The 20,352-nt window shown below is 35.5% G+C and overlaps 1 protein-coding gene across 2 annotated transcripts in view; it reads left to right on the forward strand.

Annotated features, from left to right (window-relative positions):
- The window catches only part of LOC111064078 (tolloid-like protein 1), a 72,061-nt gene that overhangs the window by 14,971 nt on the left and 36,738 nt on the right, over positions 1 to 20,352 (forward strand). Inside the window, exons 2-6 of one of the 2 annotated variants that reach the window (XM_039420484.1) lie at positions 1,296 to 1,518; positions 4,611 to 4,919; positions 6,336 to 6,614; positions 13,436 to 13,614; positions 14,624 to 14,730. In XM_039420484.1, the coding sequence (XP_039276418.1) occupies positions 1,296 to 1,518; positions 4,611 to 4,919; positions 6,336 to 6,614; positions 13,436 to 13,614; positions 14,624 to 14,730 (1,097 nt within the window). Of the gene's footprint in view, positions 1 to 1,295; positions 1,519 to 3,140; positions 3,358 to 4,610; positions 4,920 to 6,335; positions 6,615 to 13,435; positions 13,615 to 14,623; positions 14,731 to 20,352 lie in introns of those variants that run through there. The other variant, XM_039420485.1, reaches the window with a different exon arrangement.

A 20,352-nucleotide genomic window follows, 5' to 3' on the forward strand; every position in this document is an offset into this window, starting at 1 on the left:
ACACTGCTTGTCGCGCCAGTAACATAACGGATTAGCTTAGGGTTAATTCTGTCTCAAGCAGTTTAGCTCCTTCCTAATCTTGTTAACTCCGTCGTGAATGATGTTCCTTCTCGTTTGCGCATGTTGTATTCTACACCTGTCCTCCTGCGATTCTTGGAAGCTCCACTCTAATAATGATGGAGTTATAATTATGCGCGTGATATAGAGTAGCTTTTACACCTCTTGGATGTGTAAAATACAGATTTAGGTATACATTTACGGGTATGAGCATTGGATTACGGTTCTCATATCAGTTTTCATGCATCAACGGTTTGATCGTTATGAGGAGTTATACCGTATGACAATTATTTCAGAAGCTGGATTAACAATCGCTAGAGATGTATATCTTCTGTGAGAACTAAGAAGAGTAATCCAGTATAAAATGAGATTTGAAGGGTTTTTTTGTTGACAATATATTATTCCTCCTCTCCTCTTATATTAATTATGTTCTGATTCTACCATTATGAATTAATTTATTCAGTCAGTCTTCTTTAATTGACAATCTTTAGTAATTTTAAAATAAGCAACCGACCTTCAATTTTGATACGGTCAGTGCAAAGAGCGAAAGACTGATTTTATATTACGGTTCTATTCACTCAATTGAATTGAGGTCTATGTGCTAAAAATAAATACAAGGTGATAGAGTTCGCTATGAGTATATTATCCTGTTACCGCACATGATTGAAAATAATAATATCGTGTGACCTGGCTGGCTCAGGTCTGGTGTCAGAGTTTTCAGGTCGCACCTGATCAATTTCAGGACCTCTGACATGACCTAAAGATTGTTCTTAGGCAGCCGGGATCGACGCTATCTTAGCTATTATCAGTTCTATCGTCATAAACCACCCCCCACCACCCTTATCAGTTCGTGGTTCAAAAGCAAGAGATCTTGTCATCTCACTGAGGGCCATTATGCACCATCTATATTGATCATTGCTAAACCATGATAACTTGAAGATATGGTCGCATTTAATCTAGTGTATTACATTCCAGGTTCAAACAAACAGCTAATTTATCTCCGTTTGTATCAATCAATCTTATAAACCTTAGATCTTATAAAGATCTTAAACCAATCTTATACTTAGAAAACTAAGATAGTGCATATATGCGCCTTAATCATATCAATAAGATCCCCACCCACCTTCAATGAGATTCCTCTCCAACGAAAATATATATTAATATCTATATTAATATATTAAAGATACGATAATATTGATTTTAAATCACATAACATTGTTTGCTTTCTATGATTCCAGATTCATTCATGGGTGACATTGCCATACCAGATGGACGCTACGAGCTGGAACTTAATCTTAAGAAAAAGAACAAGACTTACGAAGAAGAAATGGAGAAATATAGGAAAGAGGCCCTACTGGAAGGGCTGCAAGTGGAAGAAGAAGGACTTTTAGGGTTGCATAAACAGAAACTCCCCAGCAAGCCGCCACCCAAGTCACCCAAGACTTATATGACCTCATCCTCGTGAGTGTTAAACTTATAGCTATTCTGCTTATAATCGGGCTATTATACTGGTCATAGTACGCTTTTTCTCGTTACAATATATGCATAGTTATTTGTTTCCTTTAATAGAAAACTCAATTTTCACTTGCCAACTTTGATTTGTTACGGGTTTTTTAAAACTTAAATTTGATATTATGTGAAATACTAGATAGAAATATTACCTAGATATTGTTCAATAGATTATTTTATTCTTTTTATTCAGTATGGATGATTACCACAATATATTCTCATCTTTACAGTTACTTAGAAAGTATGTGAAATGCTGTAGGCTATAATATAATTCTTACAATCATGATCCTCTGTTGCTCCTTCCTAATCTTGTTAACTCCGTCGTGAATGATGTTCCTTCTCGTTTGCGCATGTTGTATTCTACACCTGTCCTCCTGCGATTCTTGGAAGCTCCACTCTAATAATGATGGAGTTATAATTATGCGCGTGATATAGAGTAGCTTTTACACCTCTTGGATGTGTAAAATACAGATTTAGGTATACATTTACGGGTATGAGCATTGGATTACGGTTCTCATATCAGTTTTCATGCATCAACGGTTTGATCGTTATGAGGAGTTATACCGTATGACAATTAATAATAATAATAATAATAATAATAATAATAATATTATTGTTTCAATTGTTTCAGAAGCTGGATTAACAATCGCTAGAGATGTATATCTTCTGTGAGAACTAAGAAGAGTAATCCAGTATAAAATGAGATTTGAAGGGTTTTTTTGTTGACAATATATTATTCCTCCTCTCCTCTTATATTTATTATGTTCTGATTCTACCATTATTAATTAATTTATTCAGTCAGTCTTCTTTAATTGACAATCTTTAGTAATTTTAAAATAAGCAACCGACCTTCAATTTTGATACGGTCAGTGCAAAGAGCGAAAGACTGATTTTATATTACGGTTCTATTCACTCAATTAAATTGAGGTCTATGTGCTAAAAATAAATACAAGGTGATAGAGTTCGCTATGAGTATATTATCCTGTTACCGCACATGATTGAAAATAATAATATCGGGTGACCTGGCTGGCTCAGGTCTGGTGTCAGAGTTTTCAGGTCGCACCTGATCAATTTCAGGACCTCTGACATGACCTAAAGATTGTTCTTAGGCAGCCGGGATCGACGCTATCTTAGCTATTATCAGTTCTATCGTCATAAACCACCCCCCACCACCCTTATCAGTTCGTGGTTCAAAAGCAAGAGATCTTTTCATCTCACTGAGGGCCATTATGCACCATCTATATTCATTGCTAAACCATGATAACTTGAAGATATGGTCGTATTTAATCTAGTGTATTACATTCCAGGTTCAAACAAACAGCTAATTTATCTCCGTTTGTATCAATCAATCTTATAAACTTTAGATCTTATAAATATCTTAAACCAATCTTATACTTAGAAAACTAAGATAGTGCATATATGCGCCTTAATCATATCAATAAGATCCCCACCCACCTTCAATGAGATTCCTCTCCAACGAAAATATATATTAATTTCTATATTAATATATTAAAGATACGATAATATTGATTTAAATCACATAACATTGTTTGCTTTCTATGATTCAGATTCATTCATGGGTGACATTGCCATACCAGATGGACGCTACGAGCTGGAACTTAATCTTAAGAAAAAGAACAAGACTTACGAAGAAGAAATGGAGAAATATAGGAAAGAGGCCCTACTGGAAGGGCTGCAAGTGGAAGAAGAAGGACTTTTAGGGTTGCATAAACAGAAACTCCCCAGCAAGCCGCCACCCAAGTCACCCAAGACTTATATGACCTCATCCTCGTGAGTGTTAAACTTATAGCTATTCTGCTTATAATCGGGCTATTATACTGGTCATAGTACGCTTTTTCCCGTTACAATATATGCATAGTTATTTGTTTCCTTTAATAGGAAACTCAATTTTCACTTGCCAACTTTGATTTGTTACGGGTTTTTTAAAACTTAAATTTGATATTATGTGAAATACTAGATAGAAATATTACCTAGATATTGTTCAATAGATTCTTTTATTCTTTTTATTCAGTATGGATGATTACCACAATATATTATCATCTTTACAGTTACTTAGAAAGTATGTGAAATGCTGTAGGCTATAATATAATTCTTACAATCATGATCCTCTGTTGCTATTTCCGAAAATTGTAATAATAAATTGTATTCTCAGGCAAAGCATTGAGAGCTTTAGATAACGATAATACTTTTTCAAAGCGTATTGTTATTACTATGCAATCAATCCGAGTGGATCAGACTGACTAACAAAATTGCTACCTACTTCATCAAAGTTTGTAATGTATTTAAGAGTTTCTCATTGAACGATCAACTACTTTCTATTTAGTTCTTCATTTGATTTGTCAAGTAATCGACTTCCATTTCTGTATATTATTGTATAAGATAAAACATAGAAAGTGACAGTTTGTCTAGTCTGATAGTTTGTCTTGCAGTTTGACTAGATTTGTTGCAATTTGTCTCAGTGTTTTTGATGGAAAAGAATTGGGAGCGCTGCTATTTCAATGGGACGAAATCATAATCATTTGAAAACGTTATGAACTCTGATTTGATGTTCTCATTATTGGTGAGTCTGTCGTAATAGTAACCAATTTCAACTGTCTTCAAAAGTTCTTAACGTTTTAAGACAAACATTTAAAGCCGGTCACTTACGAGTGTTCCAACCACCCAACAAGCCACCCACAATGTCCTTTGATTGGCTAATTCTCATCAACAGCTTTAAATTTATCTCATCCAATCGTAGGAAATCCAACAATTAATTTTGGATTTATCTGATATAGTACCGGTTGCATGAAAGTCGTCTACATTTTAATCGTGATCATTTGCACGAGAATCAATCAGAGAAGCCTCTTCGTAAAAGCTACTTTGATTGGAGCTATTTATTTGGAAATTAATCAAGATTAAAATTTAACCGGCTTCTGTGCAACTGAGCCATTCATGTCCATTATTCTGGGTGATGTGTGGTGGTATGTTCGAACACTCGCCAGTGTCATGTTTGTTTAAAAAGACAATCTGTTCATAAATTGCAGCCCAACCGAAGAGGAGAGACATGAGAAACAAAAAATCGAAAATGAAGAGAGGATTAAAAATGATGGAGTTAGAAAGAAAGATGTCGGAAAAGTAACATCGTCTGATGCAAAACAGAACAGCTCTCGGTGGACGACGGACGCGGCTGCTGTGCAGACGTCGGAAAAGGAGGCCTCGAAACCGGAAGTCGGGGAACAGAGGCACAGCGGAAGACATAAGCAGAACCGGGGAGTAGGCTCGCCCTCGCACTCTCAGAACAGCAGACGCAGGCGTCAGAGGCAGAGAAACGGAAGGAAAAGACAAAGAAATAGGTAAATTGAACTTCATCCACTCCCTAACATGTTGTGCAGATAACCTATAAATGCCGGTTGCACAAAAACCTGTTAAATTTCAATCGTGATTATATTCTACGAGAGCTAATCAGAGAAGCCTTCTTTTCTCCTTTTTCCTATCGAAAAAGCATTCTCTGATTGGTTCTTGTGGCATTTATAATCATGATTAAGATTGAACAGGCTTTTGTGCAACCGGGCCTAAGTCTCTATTTTCATTGAGTGAAATCATCAACGAAAAAAGATTAAATTTTCAATAATGAAGAGTTTAAACCGTGATACTCATAATATGTAAACGCTGTACTTTAGAAAGTGATCTGTCGTTTCTATGTTATTGAATTTTGTATCAAATAAAAAGCAACTCGACCAGTTTAATCGAGAAAATATACTTTTCAAATGTAGGCCTGAGGTAATAATATAACTGATTCAGAATTCAGTTTCTTGTTAATGGCTACTTGTATTTACATAAAAATTAAAAATCGAAGTAGGCTCAACAAATATATATTTTTATTATTCATTAGCTACCTTCATTTGAAAATGGCTCTAAAACCGAAACTTGTCGTGAATAATAAGAAATTTATGTTAGAAAAAGGGTACTTCACTGTTTAATTCTCATGTAAACTGATACAGTATTATTATGAGTTAAAACTGCGATACCCATATTATGTAAAAACTCTCTACTTCAGAAAGTAATTATTTTTCATGTAATCGTGGAAGATCATCATCAAATTTAATTGTTATACGTACAGGGGTTATACTCAACTCATATGTGTAGTGTATTATTATACATTTACAGTATATTTCATAGTGGACTTGTCTTTAAAGAAGGACTTCAGAGTGACTACAGAGGGACTTGACGACTTGACACTCCTTCCTGGAGTATACAAGACGTTATACTAAAATAAATAATTAAATAACATCTTCTCCACTTCTTCTTACTTGCAAGGATTAGGCTATTGCCTGTTCCGACTCACAAGCAGCTTAATTAAGTTATAATTATAACTTATTTGAGTTCAAATAAGTTATTAATTCACATTTCATGCATAACATGTAGCTATTGCCATCTCTTACGTGACCTTCCAATTATATTAATAATGTCGAGTGACCTGGCTGGCTCAGGTCTGGTGTCAGAGTTTTCAGGTCGCAACTGATCAATTTCAGGGCCTCTGACATGACCTAACGACGGCTTTTTAGGCAGCCGGGACCGACGCATTAACGTGTCCATCTGAAACACGGGAGTGGCCGAGATAAATATCTTGCCCGGGCTGGGATTTGAACCTTCCAATTGATCTTATTCCTTCTGATTTACAATACAATACGTATGGGGGAAACCTTTCTTCAATATTTAAATAACAATTTTCTCGTTTTTCTATTAGTTTTATGAAACTTTTTTGGCAGATCACGGGAGTCAGCCGAGGGGACGAGAAAGAAGAAAGAAGATGTTGAGAAGGAAGAGGAGAGAAAAGAGAGGAGGCGTCGTGCGGCGACCGGTCGCAAGGAGCGCATCTGGGACTACGGTGTGATTCCCTACGAGATAGACGGCAACTTTAGCGGGGCGCACAAGGCGCTATTCAAGCAGGCCATGCGCCACTGGGAGAACTTCACCTGCGTCAAGTTCATAGAGCGCAACCAGAACGAGCACACCAACTACATTGTCTTCACCGAGCGTCCTTGTGGGTGAGTAGGCCTGCAAACTTAATCAAATCGAAATCATATCAAATCTGTCACAAAATCATAATGAAAATGAAAAATAGTAAAAATACAACATAAAGAAAAATATCATAGAATAATAAGTTGAGTACGATATCTAATACAAAGAAGTATCACTAAATGAATTGAGTACATTAATCGTCTGTGGAGTATCAATCTACCTTAGTTGAATGACATGTAGATGGATGGCTTGTGATTGAATGAATTGATGAAAAAATCATCAAGATGGTTTCACAAATCATCATGAGTAGGTAAATGAGAATCAAATGAGGAGACGAATTCCTTAACTATAACAACTGATTCACCGGATTAACGAATACAATGAATTCAATAGACAAATACTTGTCCTATTTATTGGGAGTGATAATATCAATTATTACTAAAAACTAATAATATCATAATTATCATAAACTAAACTAATATCAATTCCTGTCTTCAATCCTCTAGAAGTGTATGAATAATGAATTTATTGCCAAATACAAGAAATATTTTTACAAACAAAATACCTAATCATTAAATTACAATAGTCTTTGGCGTGACTCGAAAAAGTAGTCTTGAGCTCCAGCCACGAGTTCTAAAAATAAGAAATACATTTTTTTTAAATCTAATAACAGCAGTACAAATGATACAATTCTGTTGATGGATGACAATCTATGGATGTTGAATTTTATCAATTGTCAAGTACTTGTTAAACAAAATATAGATCCACAGAAAAATAATATAAAAATTGTCAAGTTTTGATAACTTTTACACAATTAATATTGCCAAAAAATAGTTGATTTATCCAACTCAATTCTGAAATAATAGTTCTGATTTACCCACGATCTTAATAATCTCAATTTGGTTTTGTTATTTTTTCCTTAATAAAGTCTTCCGGAATTTTATATATTAGTTCATTACTCTGATATTCAAATTGGTGTTTACTAGATGTTGATGAAGTAAAATTAATATTGAAAGCATTTACTACAGTTGGCCGTATATCATAGGGGATTGTGCGACGGGTAAATTGATGTGTATTTTTATTAATAAAAAGAATTAAATTTGTCACATAAGTTTAACGTAACGTTGGTAGATCTATCTCTTCAAATATTAATCTTTTTGTGTAGTTGAGAAGTTGATATTGTGGTAATTATCATATTGAATGAAAATGGTGTAATAACTGAAACCGGTCTTTCTAAGTATCAATAAATCTTTGGTTTCTGACAATTTCTCAGTGTTTTTGATGGAAAAGAATTGGGAGCGCTGCTATTTCAATGGGACGAAATCATAATAATTTGAAAACGTTATGAACTCTGATTTGATGTTTTCATTATTGGTGAGTCTGTCGTAATAGTAACCAATTTCAACTGTCTTCAAAAGTTCTTAACGTTTTAAGACAAACATTTAAAGCCGGCCACTTACGAGTGTTCCAACCACCCAACAAGCCACCCACAATGTCCTTTGATTGGCTAATTCTCATCAATAGCTTTAAATTTATCTCAGCCAATCGTAGGAAATCCTACAATTAATTCTGGATTTATCTGATATAGTACCGGTTGCATGGAAGCCGGTTACATTTTAATCGTGATCATTTGCACAAGAATCAATCAGAGAAGCCTTCTCTTCGTAAAAGCTACTTTGATTGGAGCTATTTATTAAATTGGAAATTAATCAAGATTAAAATTTAACCGGCTTTTGTGCAACTGAGCCATTCATGTCCATTATTCTGGGTGATGTGTGGTGGTATGTTCGAACACTCGCCAGTGTCCAGTGAAATGTTTGTTTAAAAAGACAATCTGTTCATAAATTGCAGCCCAACCGAAGAGGAGAGACATGAGAAACAAAAAATCGAAAATGAAGAGAGGATTAAAAATGATGGAGTTAGAAAGAAAGATGTCGGAAAAGTAACATCGTCTGATGCAAAACAGAACAGCTCTCGGTGGACGACGGACGCGGCTGCTGTGCAGACGTCGGAAAAGGAGGCCTCGAAACCGGAAGTCGGGGAACAGAGGCACAGCGGAAGACATAAGCAGAACCGTGGAGTAGGCTCGCCCTCGCACTCTCAGAACAGCAGACGCAGGCGTCAGAGGCAGAGAAACGGAAGGAAAAGACAAAGAAATAGGTAAATTGAACTTCATCCACTCCCTAACATGTTGTGCAGATAACCTATAAATGCCGGTTGCACAAAAACCTGTTAAATTTCAATCGTGATTATATTCTACGAGAGCTAATCAGAGAAGCCTTCTTTTCTCCTTTTTCCTATCGAAAAAGCATTCTCTGATTGGTTCTTGTGGCATTTATAATCATGATTAAGATTGAACAGGCTTTTGTGCAACCGGGCCTAAGTCTCTATTTTCATTGAGTGAAATCATCAACGAAAAAAGATTAAATTTTCAATAATGAAGAGTTTAAACCGTGATACTCATAATATGTAAACGCTGTACTTTAGAAAGTGATCTGTCGTTTCTATGTTATTGAATTTTGTATCAAATAAAAAGCAACTCGACCAGTTTAATCGAGAAAATATACTTTTCAAATGTAGGCCTGAGGTAATAATATAACTGATTCAGAATTCAGTTTCTTGTTAATGGCTACTTGTATTTACATAAAAATTAAAAATCGAAGTAGGCTCAACAAATATATATTTTTATTATTCATTAGCTACCTTCATTTGAAAATGGCTCTAAAACCGAAACTTGTGAATAATAAGAAATTTATGTTAGAAAAAGGGTACTTCACTGTTTAATTCTTATGTAAACTGATACAGTATTATTATGAGTTAAAACTGCGATACCCATATTATGTAAAAACTCTCTACTTCAGAAAGTAATTAGTTTTCATGTAATCGTGGAAGATCATCATCAAATTTAATTGTTATACGTACAGGGGTTATACTCAACTCATATGTGTAGTGTATTATTATACATTTACAGTATATTTCATAGTGAACTTGTCTTTAAAGAAGGACTTCAGAGTGACTACAGAGGGACTTGACGACTTGACACTCCTTCCTGGAGTATACAAGACGTTATACTAAAATAAATAATTAAATAACATCTTCTCCACTTCTTCTTACTTGCAAGGATTAGGCTATTGCCTGTTCCGACTCACAAGCAGCTTAATTAAGTTATAATTATAACTTATTTGAGTTCAAATAAGTTATTAATTCACATTTCATGCATAACATGTAGCTATTGCCATCTCTTAAGTGACCTTCCAATTATATTAATAATGTCGAGTGACCTGGCTGGCTCAGGTCTGGTGTCAGAGTTTTCAGGTCGCAACTGATCAATTTCAGGGCCTCTGACATGACCTAACGACGGCTTTTTAGGCAGCCGGGACCGACGGCTTAACGTGTCCATCTGAAACACGGGAGTGGCCGAGATAAATATCTTGCCCGGGCTGGGATTTGAACCTTCCAATTGATCTTATTCCTTCTGATTTACAATACAATACGTATGGAGGAAACCTTTCTTCAATATTTAAATAACAATTTTCTCGTTTTTCTATTAGTTTTATGAAACTTTTTTGGCAGATCACGGGAGTCAGCCGAGGGGACGAGAAAGAAGAAAGAAGATGTTGAGATGGAAGAGGAGAGAAAAGAGAGGAGGCGCCGTGCAGCGACGGGTCGCAAGGAGCGCATCTGGGACTACGGCGTGATTCCCTACGAGATAGACGGCAACTTTAGCGGGGCGCACAAGGCGCTATTCAAGCAGGCCATGCGCCACTGGGAGAACTTCACCTGCGTCAAGTTCATAGAGCGCAACCAGAACGAGCACACCAACTACATTGTCTTCACCGAGCGTCCTTGTGGGTGAGTAGGCCTGCACACACTATCAGATCGAAATCATATCAAATCTGTCATAAAACATTATAGAAATGGAAAATAGTAAAATATAATAGAATAATAAATTGAGTACGATAACCTATACAATGATTAATACAAAACCACTAAATAATCACTAAAAAATCACTCAAAATTATCAATATCAATCAATAAATAATTAAAGTATCACTGAATGAATTGAGTACATTAATCGTCTGTGGAGTATCAATCTACCTTAGTTGAATGACATGTAGATGGATGGTTTGTGATTGATGTTTGAATAAATCATCAAGATGGTTTCACAAATTAACATGAGTAGGTAAATGAATCAAATGAGGAGACAAATTATCAAAGTATGAATCACTAAATTAATTGAGTACAATAATCGTCTGTGGAGTATCTACCTTAGTAGAACAGCGTGTAGATGGATGATTTGTGATTGAATTAATTGTTTGACTAAATCATCAAGATGGTTTCACTTAACATCATGAGTAGGTAAATGAATCAAATAGGAGACAAATTCCTTAACTATAACAACTGATTCACCGGATCAACGAATACAATGAATTCAATACACCAATACTTCATTGTTCCTATTCATTGAAAGTATGAATTATTATTGATTCGCATAGTTCCGCAAACTGTATGAAATGGAAACTGTCATAGGAAATAAAACAGTTATGTGGAGAATAAATGAGAATTGGTACCTAGGTAGGTCTTTAAGTAATGAAAAATAGTTAAAATAACGAGGTAGTTGAAAATATTAGTCGAGTTGAAAAAACTAATTGAATTAACAACATTTTGTAAAGCCTTTGTTCTTCTTGAAAGTATATAAGTTTGCAAGGATCACACACGGCTACTTCTTAAGATCGTGTTTCTCCTTTTTCAAAAATTTGACACCACATTCTCACATCGTTGCAACTTATCACCTTAGCTTTCAGGCACAATCTTATTATTTGAAATGGAGTGATTAAAAAATAATGCATGCAGTTCTTGAACGTATGATAGAATGGGGTTGAAAAGTTTCATATATATATTCTTGCCAAATGGAGCAGCCCAGAAGTTCAATGCTCCTATTGCAATATAAGTAATAACTGGGAAGTAACTTATCAGATTTATCAGGTAATGCGAAGACTGGGCAAGTGCTGCACATCTCCCCGACAAAATAGAAGAAGAATGGTGTGTGGTAACGGAACGAAGGCATTGTTCCAAGATTTCACACGAGATTACACATGCATTGCGTTGGTGATAACACACATCACCACGCCACACCGGAAGAAGTTGTATGATTTAATAGGTGTGATGCAGTTACACTTCTGACAGCTCATTCCATCCATCCTGGGAGCGCATCGTGGCAAACTAGATGCCAGACTGTAACTACGGTTCATGATGTGAACTGCTAGTAGGCTATTGAGCTCATTCCCTCCAGCTATTCATTAGCGAGAAGGAAGAAGAGTTTGCATCTAGGCTTTAATTAAACCTGATATGATGCTCATACTCAACAACTAATACAGTTCAATAGATCCTTTTCCTGGCATTCATTTGTTTTATTCTAACAAGAGATTTTAGTTATCATACGAAAAATCAGCTCACAGTTCGTTGTTATGTAATAATATAATTATTTTTGGCATAGTGGTATCAGGTCTTGATTATTGATAATGGATTGGAAAGCTTTTCTTCCAATACTTTTATTGAAAAATTATTGATTAGAAAGCCTGCTAAAAGAAACATCAAAACCAGATTTCCATCAATTAATATCACACATTGATTGAAACATTCGATGACGTAAAGGCACCAGAAGAAGAAGAAAAAGAAGAAGTGGCTTGAAATGTGTGTTGAATGCTTATTATGTTAAGGATATTAAGATACACATGATTCGATAATATCTCCTCTCAATACGTAGCTTAATACGTTATATCAGGACCTTCTAAAATATTTAGGTGGTCCTGGTTATATTCATATCATTAATAAGTAGCTTTCCATCGACTGATACGCTGCATCAATAACTAGGCTACAGAAGAAATGACCGTGTTTATGAGTTCAGATTTTCTGTTTGTTTATAAGTTTGTTGCATCATATCAATATGTAGTCAAGATTTGAGACTCAAATTGCAAGGAAACTATCGATTTGAAACACCAAAGTTCAATTTCCTCAAATATTGAAATTATCCACCTCGCAGCCCAAATTCCAATTTTATTCCATTTCCCTTCTAGATTTCTCACAGTTGACGTTCAAAATGTCATAATCTCTAGCATAATATTCAATACTAATAGTGAATGATAGAGTTAACGTCTCCTAGTGAACGATTCTTAAGTTAGGCTACTCGTAGATTAGAATCCAATCAATTTTTACAATAGTGAAAATTACAATAAATTTAGCACAATATTAAAGGATAAATGAAGTAAACAATAAAATAAACGTCTCCCAGTAAACGAAATTTAACAACAGTTACTCTTGGGCTTAAATTCCACGAGCACCAATCAGAGAAGGTTCTCCCAAAAAGAAAGGTTCTCTGATTAGTTATCGTGGCATTCAATCGGGATTGAAAGTTAACAGACTTTTGTGCGATCGGGTGTTAGATTAGATCTCATTCAATTTTCAGGATGGATTCCATTTATTATAACCATACGAAAATCCAAAGTTAGATGCTGTAAACAACCCAGAAGACTTCTGCTTCTGCAAATATTGACAACAGGGTAAAAAGCTAGATGATAGGAAATTTGTTAATAGCTGTACGGAGGAAATACCGGTAAGGAGGTACCGGGTTCGATTCCCGGGCTGACAAATATTTCTTGGATAGTTCTCACCTAATTTCCATCTAGCTGTTAACCTCGTTATGAATATTTGCAATAGCAGAAGTCTTCGGGGTGGTTTACAGCATTTAATTTTGGATTCTCATTTAATAATTACTCATCGATTAGATTTAGAATACGTGACATTTCTTATCAATTTCTATAGTTTATTTGTTTGTTTTGTGTGACAGGTGCTGCTCGTTTGTGGGAAAGAGAGGGAATGGTGCTCAAGCGATCTCAATCGGCAAGAACTGTGACAAGTTCGGCATAGTGGTGCACGAGCTCGGTCACGTGGTGGGATTTTGGCACGAGCACACACGGCCTGATCGTGATCACCACGTCATGATTGTACGTGACAACATCATGCACGGTCAGTTGATGATTGTTTCTCTCCCAAATTTATCTCATTCTTTTATATTTCTCTAATAATTGCTTGTATTATGAATTTTTCATTGATTGAGTCTGTTTATTAGTTTATTCAAGAGTGTATTGGAGGAATGGAAGAGACTCCATCCTCCTAGCAGGTCAAATTTTGAAGTCAGGGATTTGATTAGAAAATATAAATACAGTTGATTTTCTAAATAATGATTCAATCGGCATTAATTGAACAATGTTTCTGTTAGTCTGGAATCTATGTTTTTACTTTACATTCTAACAAATTTTTTGAGAAAGCCGACATTTATAACCAGACGTTTTCACTTCGTTTGCATGTTTTCATTGATTAGGCTAATATTAGCCTACCAACTGTTCTGTAGAATTTGATTTTCTTCATCAAAGTTACCGGTTTTTATATGAGTGATCACAAACTCACTCTGTACATTCTTAGAAACTGATCTTCTTGTGGTTATGAGATTATGAAAAAATTCACAGATGGAAATAAATTGGATGCTGCATTAGTTCAAATGCTAATTAATGAATAATTATTATTAAACGAAAATCCCAATTAAATGCTGTAAATCACCCCGAAGACTTCTGCAACTGCAAATATTTACAACAGGGTGAACAGCTAGATGGAAATTCGGTGAGCGCTACTAAACAAAAATAGTACCTGAGTACCCGGGCTGACAAATAATTTTTGTATAGTAGCGCACATCGAATTTCCATCTAGCTGTTTACCCTGTTGTAAATATTTGCAGTTGCAGAAGTCTTCGGGGTGATTTACAGCATTTAATTGGGATTTTCGTTTACTAATAATTATTATGAACAAATAATTGTAACTCTGGAAGCCTATTTCCTGACGATTGTCTATCTATTTTGTAAGTAGCATGCCTGTATACATTTGTCCAGTTTATTTTTATTAAAAGCAGGCTATTAAATTCCTAGGTAGTCTGATGGAATATTCTTTGTACTAAATTTAAATTCGGTTTTTCATATTTCAGGTCAAGAATATAACTTCAACAAACTCACGGAGGAGGAAGTGAATTCATTGGGCTTGCCGTATGATTATGACTCTATCATGCATTATGCTCGAAATACGTTTTCAAAAGTAAGTGAATTGTTCTTTTTTCCATATCATATCACCATCTTCATTGAATTGGCTATTGAGCATGCTTATCACCAATGACTGTATTTTCAGATGACCTTTCGAGCGAACTTGATAATAGAGCAGATATCACGTAGGTCTTCATTCTATATTATTTCGATATATAATTTGATTCAGCTGCCAGTCAGGAACCAATCAGAAAGATAAAAGAGTTTCTCCAAACTATTTTCAATCCTAAATTTGTGAATCCTGCCAAGATCTAATTCCTGCCTTTTCTGTAATGACTCTTCTGATAGATTGCTCGAATCAATTCTCACAATTCTATATACAAAGCCGCAAAATTCATAGGTTGGATACATGCGGAAATGGCTCCAAATACCTTATAATAATATTATGCTATTTCATTTCAGAGTAACAACCGTTTAAATACCACAATAATTTCTTCCAGAAACATTTTTTCCCAAATTTTGAGACGACCATCATGCCCCCTACAGGCGGCTCTGTATATCATAATCACGGAACTATTCTCAATGTGTCTCTAAAGGTCTTTTATGCATGTATCGCTTCTTGTTATTGTATTGACATTGAAAATATTGTTTCAAAAGCAAGTTCGTAAACTGCTATACCTGATAAAAAACTGTGATTGATATAGGAGTCAGACAATGTTCTACTGTCCTTATGATGATAATGACAATCAGGCTATACATGAAGAAAAGGAAGGGACAAGTACTTATAATAGATCAATGCGTTCTATGATGACGTGCATTCAATGCCCAAACAAAAGTTCATTCATAAGGCTGACCTCCAAAAATATTATTACTATAAGATAGTCTGTGATTTGAAGTGTGTAGAAGAATCTCGTAGGACTGATTGCTGATTTGTGAATCAATGATGAGTGAATTAGTGCCGGATTCAGAAATTTGGTGCCTCTAGGCACAATATTTTTTCCGCCTGAACTCTAATTGGAGTTACTCTCCCGAAACATATTTGCCAAATCTATAGCAGGTACAGATCTATTATCCTTGAATACAATTGATCACGTTACAACTTGATAATTCCAATTTCTAAAAGAATAAGTACACTGTTTTATTCAGTTCGACAGTTTTAGAGAATGATAATCCTAGTGTTGAACGGCGAAACTAACTAAAGAGACCAAAACTGAAGGAGTGCCTACGCTACTGTAAGCCACGCCCCAAATTCCACGAGCCGTCTCATTGGTCAATGAGCGGCTTGTGACATTCTCAAGCTGCTTGCTTCTCATTGGTAGATACTTGGAGAGTGAAATGGCGACAATAATTCAATCAATCGACCAATTAGATAGCTCCCAGCTTTCAGGACTGTGAACAACTAATTCAAAAACTCCTACATGAATTTCATGTTATTTCCTTAGTGTATTCAACGACAATAATGCGTTGAATAAGGGTTATTTATTTATTCCAAGAACAACTGAACTAGAAAATTTCAAATTCGATTCACTGGTTTAGCTGGAAGACTGGGAGTTTGAAAACTGAGATACAGAAACTGTGTTCCAGAGTACGTAGGTAAAACTAGCATTCTGCAAGAAATTTTAAAAATATATTAATACTAACTGGCAGTCTAGAGGCAGTTTTTGAGAGTTAAACTCAAAGTTATTCACATTGTCTATCTTCATGATTGCAAATGAGATAGTTGTTGAGAACTCATTAATAAATTATTGCTACGGTATCAGAGATGTTGGAGAATAGTTTTCCAAAAAATATTTGGTCCAATGAACTTTGAAATCAGAATGTCTTTTCAAACCAATTTTCAATCAAATTTTCAACACAATTTTTCCAATCAATTCAAGACGCACATGTGAGCAAACATAAGCAGACTATTGGGAAATTCAGCAGTCAGTGAACGAACTCGTGGAAGTTCATACAAGTTCATAAATTCCATTACTCAAAGTGTTCTAAATAATTAGATAAATCATAATAATATGAAACAGTACTTGGAACTTCTAGAACGTACCATACATTCAAATTTTAACAAGAATAGTTGATGCCAAAAAAGTTAATCAGCACACATTGGCTTGTTCTGGCACAAGCCAGGAGAATTTTATCGAAAAACGACTCATTTAAATTATCACATAGTCTCCAACAATTCCACTGAAAAACGCTATCATGATAAAAATTCTCCTCTATCCGAAGTAGAAAAAAGAACAAACACCCGTATTATCCAGCAAGCGAGAGAATATTTTTCTATTCATGCGAACTCTCATGGGGAGATTTGATCGCTTTCAGATAGATTGCAATCATAACATTTTTCTATAACGCCCGAACTGCTGCTCTTTTTTCGAAGACAATCAATTCACAGCTTCACAGGCAATATGCCTCACAAACATATTTGGAAATACCTCTCAAAAACGAGATGATAATATCTCTGTGTTTGTATTAACGGGGGTTTTTCAGCATCCTTCTCCTTCTATTAGAATGAGTGAACAATGTTTTGTCTGAGAAGAGCGGATGAACAGAAATGCATCTTAGGGCCGTTTGCACAGTCACAGTTTAAACTAAATTTCATTTTAAACTGGATTAAATCCGTATCAAGTCTAGTTTGTTATAATGTGTTTCAATTTGAGTTCAAGCCACCTGCTGATCAAATCGAGTTTAAGCTTTGACTGTGCAAACGGCCCTTAATATGATATAATTATCATTATCATCTTATGTATTGATTCATTTCCGTTCCTTTCAGCGAAAAACTTGATCACATCTGATTTTGATGTTTTATAGCGTTGGAAATCTATTTGTGATCGCAGATAACACTATAGTCAAATCCGTTGAATCACTATATTACATTAATACACTATACACTAATATAGTATAAAGCTGCGTACAGACTTTTGCTCCACGAACAAGCACATTACGCTTTCTATCAGCCAAATATATCTGTATTTGTACAGAAACTGTAAGATACAAATATAATAATCTTAGCATCAGCTGATGAAAAGTGGAATGCGCGTGTTCGTGGCGCTCAAGTCTGTACGCACCTTGAAACTCTACAGTTATTAGTCAATTAATAAGTCAATGTGATGTGTTGTTGAATGTGTGTTGGATATGTGATGCGCAATGAGAAGTACAGATTCCTGCAGTTGATAATGGAGGGCAAGATTGAAGGAAGACGCCGGCCTGGAAGGAGGAAAACATCCTGGTTAAAGAACCTGAAAGAGTGGTTCAACATTAACTCAACATCTCTGTTCCGAGCTGCAGTCAATAGAATCCAAATTGCATTTATCATCGCCAATCTCCGTCGCGGAGCCGGCATATTATAGAAGAAGAAGAATAAGTCAATAAAACAATATGGGATGAGTTGGAACAATAATCAATGCGTCAAGATTTGTATACACTGTGAGATACTGAGTATCTCACATTCCATTCTTGCGAAAGTATTTGAACATAGCATGAATTGAAATAGGAGTTTGATTGTTGATTTTCTCATTTTTCGTGAGTGTAATGTATTTGTATATAGTATAAAATATATATTAATATCAGTGAGAAACTGAGAGAATAGGATACTATGAGCTATGATGATTAACGGGGGAACATAAACGGGGAAGGATATAACTGGTTTCTATTGAAGGGTTGCCTAATAATTCCAATCCTGTTTATCGTGAAAGATTCTTAGTTGTTACATTGAGTTCTCAACGACTTTTTCAGCTGGATTAGAGGAACACGTTATTGTGGTCACTCTTTTGAACATTATCTTAATCTAAATGATTCATAGTAGCATACCGAGAGTGGAGCTGTTTCCAATGATTGTGGCCTACTTATATTTTGCTTTCCACCCTCCATAGAGGAAAAACGAGGGGATACATCAGAATGAGGGTTGATTTCAAAAGGAGTAAAACATGTCGTTGAATCATTTTTGTCGTCATTAGAGTTTGAGACAGGTAATGAGCGTCCAGCAGCTCCACCCTCCCACCCCTTCCACCCACTACACTTCCACTCGCTCCTCAAGACCCCCCACCCCCCTTACTAACTTTCTTCCCCCATAACTACCCCTCTTCCTCACCCATCAAGAGTGAAAGTGCACTCACCGGCAAATAGGTCTGGATAGTCTGAAGAAAAAGAGTGAGAACTGGCAATTCGTCTTGTATTTTTTGTAGTTCTACAACACCTCGTGAACCTAGCTCTGGGTAATCTACCATCACCAAGATTTAGGAAAAACTTGTTCGAAGGAAAAGACTGGAAAATGAACAATTCTATCTATGCTTCAAAATTAGACAGGAACTTGGAGCTGACCTTCAAAAAAGTTCTAATACATCAATGGGGAGTCCGATCTCACTAGTAGGCATCAATGTAGAAATCAATCTGAAAAAAAAACAAACCAATTCAAACTGCTTAATTGAACTCAAACTTTTTTATAAGTCCAATACTATTGGAATGTAACATTTGAAATACGTCCCTTATTATCCATTCTTACATCAAATTTATTCTTATGAGCATGATAATGATCTGTTTTGATTCGAGCAATGAGACTGTAAAATGAATTTTACATTTTATTTGTAAAATAATTGATTGGTTGATTTGGGAAGGAGGGGGGAAACACAAAAATGTTCCTTTCCCGATTCCTCTTGAATAGTTTGCTCAAGTGAGTATTGTTTATGTTTACTTTTCAATTAATGAAAATTCCTATTTATTTCCAAAATTTTCCCTATCAATAATAAATGAGAGTTCCTATAAATTTCCAAATTTCCCCTTCTCGATACATGAAAATTCCTATTTATATTTTCAAAATGTGTATACAAAGTTCAAGTTTGAAGACTTTAAGGCCCCGCACACACACACACACACACACATGAATTTTTGTTCCTAAGTTATTTTGCCGTCCTCATGAATTCTATTGGATTGAACAGATGATGTTTGTCAAGTTCCGTTTAATCTGATAGAATTCATAAGGATGACAAAATATCGAACAAAAATCGATGTGTGTGTTCAGGGCCTAAGGCTCAACGCGACTCAAGTCGAGAAGAGATTGCAAGTCTAGTCTCTTGTCGACGCAGCATGTGTTTTCAAATGGTGATACTCAGACCAGTCGACTCTAGTCTCCGCGACTGTCACCATTTGAAAACACAAGAGACTAGAGTTGCAGTTTCTTCTCGACTTGAATCGCGTAAGTGTGAGTTGAGCCTTAGTCATGAATGAGAATGGACTCAATAAAACCTATCAACATCGAAATATTGATATTATACTGAAAAATCAGGGGATGCCTTGCAAAACATGATCACTTGCTCGATGGTTCAGGAACCACTTTCAACTGTATAGTTAAACCTACACGCTTAGAAGTTGAACCATAATCATCATCGCTTCCATCACGCACAAGTCTTCGGATTAAGTGAGCATCATCCTCAGTGAAATAGGAGAATATCGGCAAAGAGAAGATATAGCATAAGAAGATATTCCGTGGTGTAGGGCGTTTATGTTCCAAATTATACTTTCTCAAGTCGATAGTCCTAGTAGTTATTTTTCGTCAAGATATGTGACACTCGTAGTTTCCCATACTGTGCCATTGTTATGCTCTCATCCGGCCAAAACAGTACGGTAGTATTAGACTGAGTCCTGAGTCGACAGTAATCGACTTGAAATTAACAAGAAATCGGTTTGAAAT

The sequence above is a fragment of the Nilaparvata lugens genome, chromosome 2 (assembly GCF_014356525.2).
Source record: "Nilaparvata lugens isolate BPH chromosome 2, ASM1435652v1, whole genome shotgun sequence".
In the NCBI taxonomy this organism is placed as follows: Eukaryota; Metazoa; Arthropoda; class Insecta; order Hemiptera; family Delphacidae; genus Nilaparvata; species Nilaparvata lugens.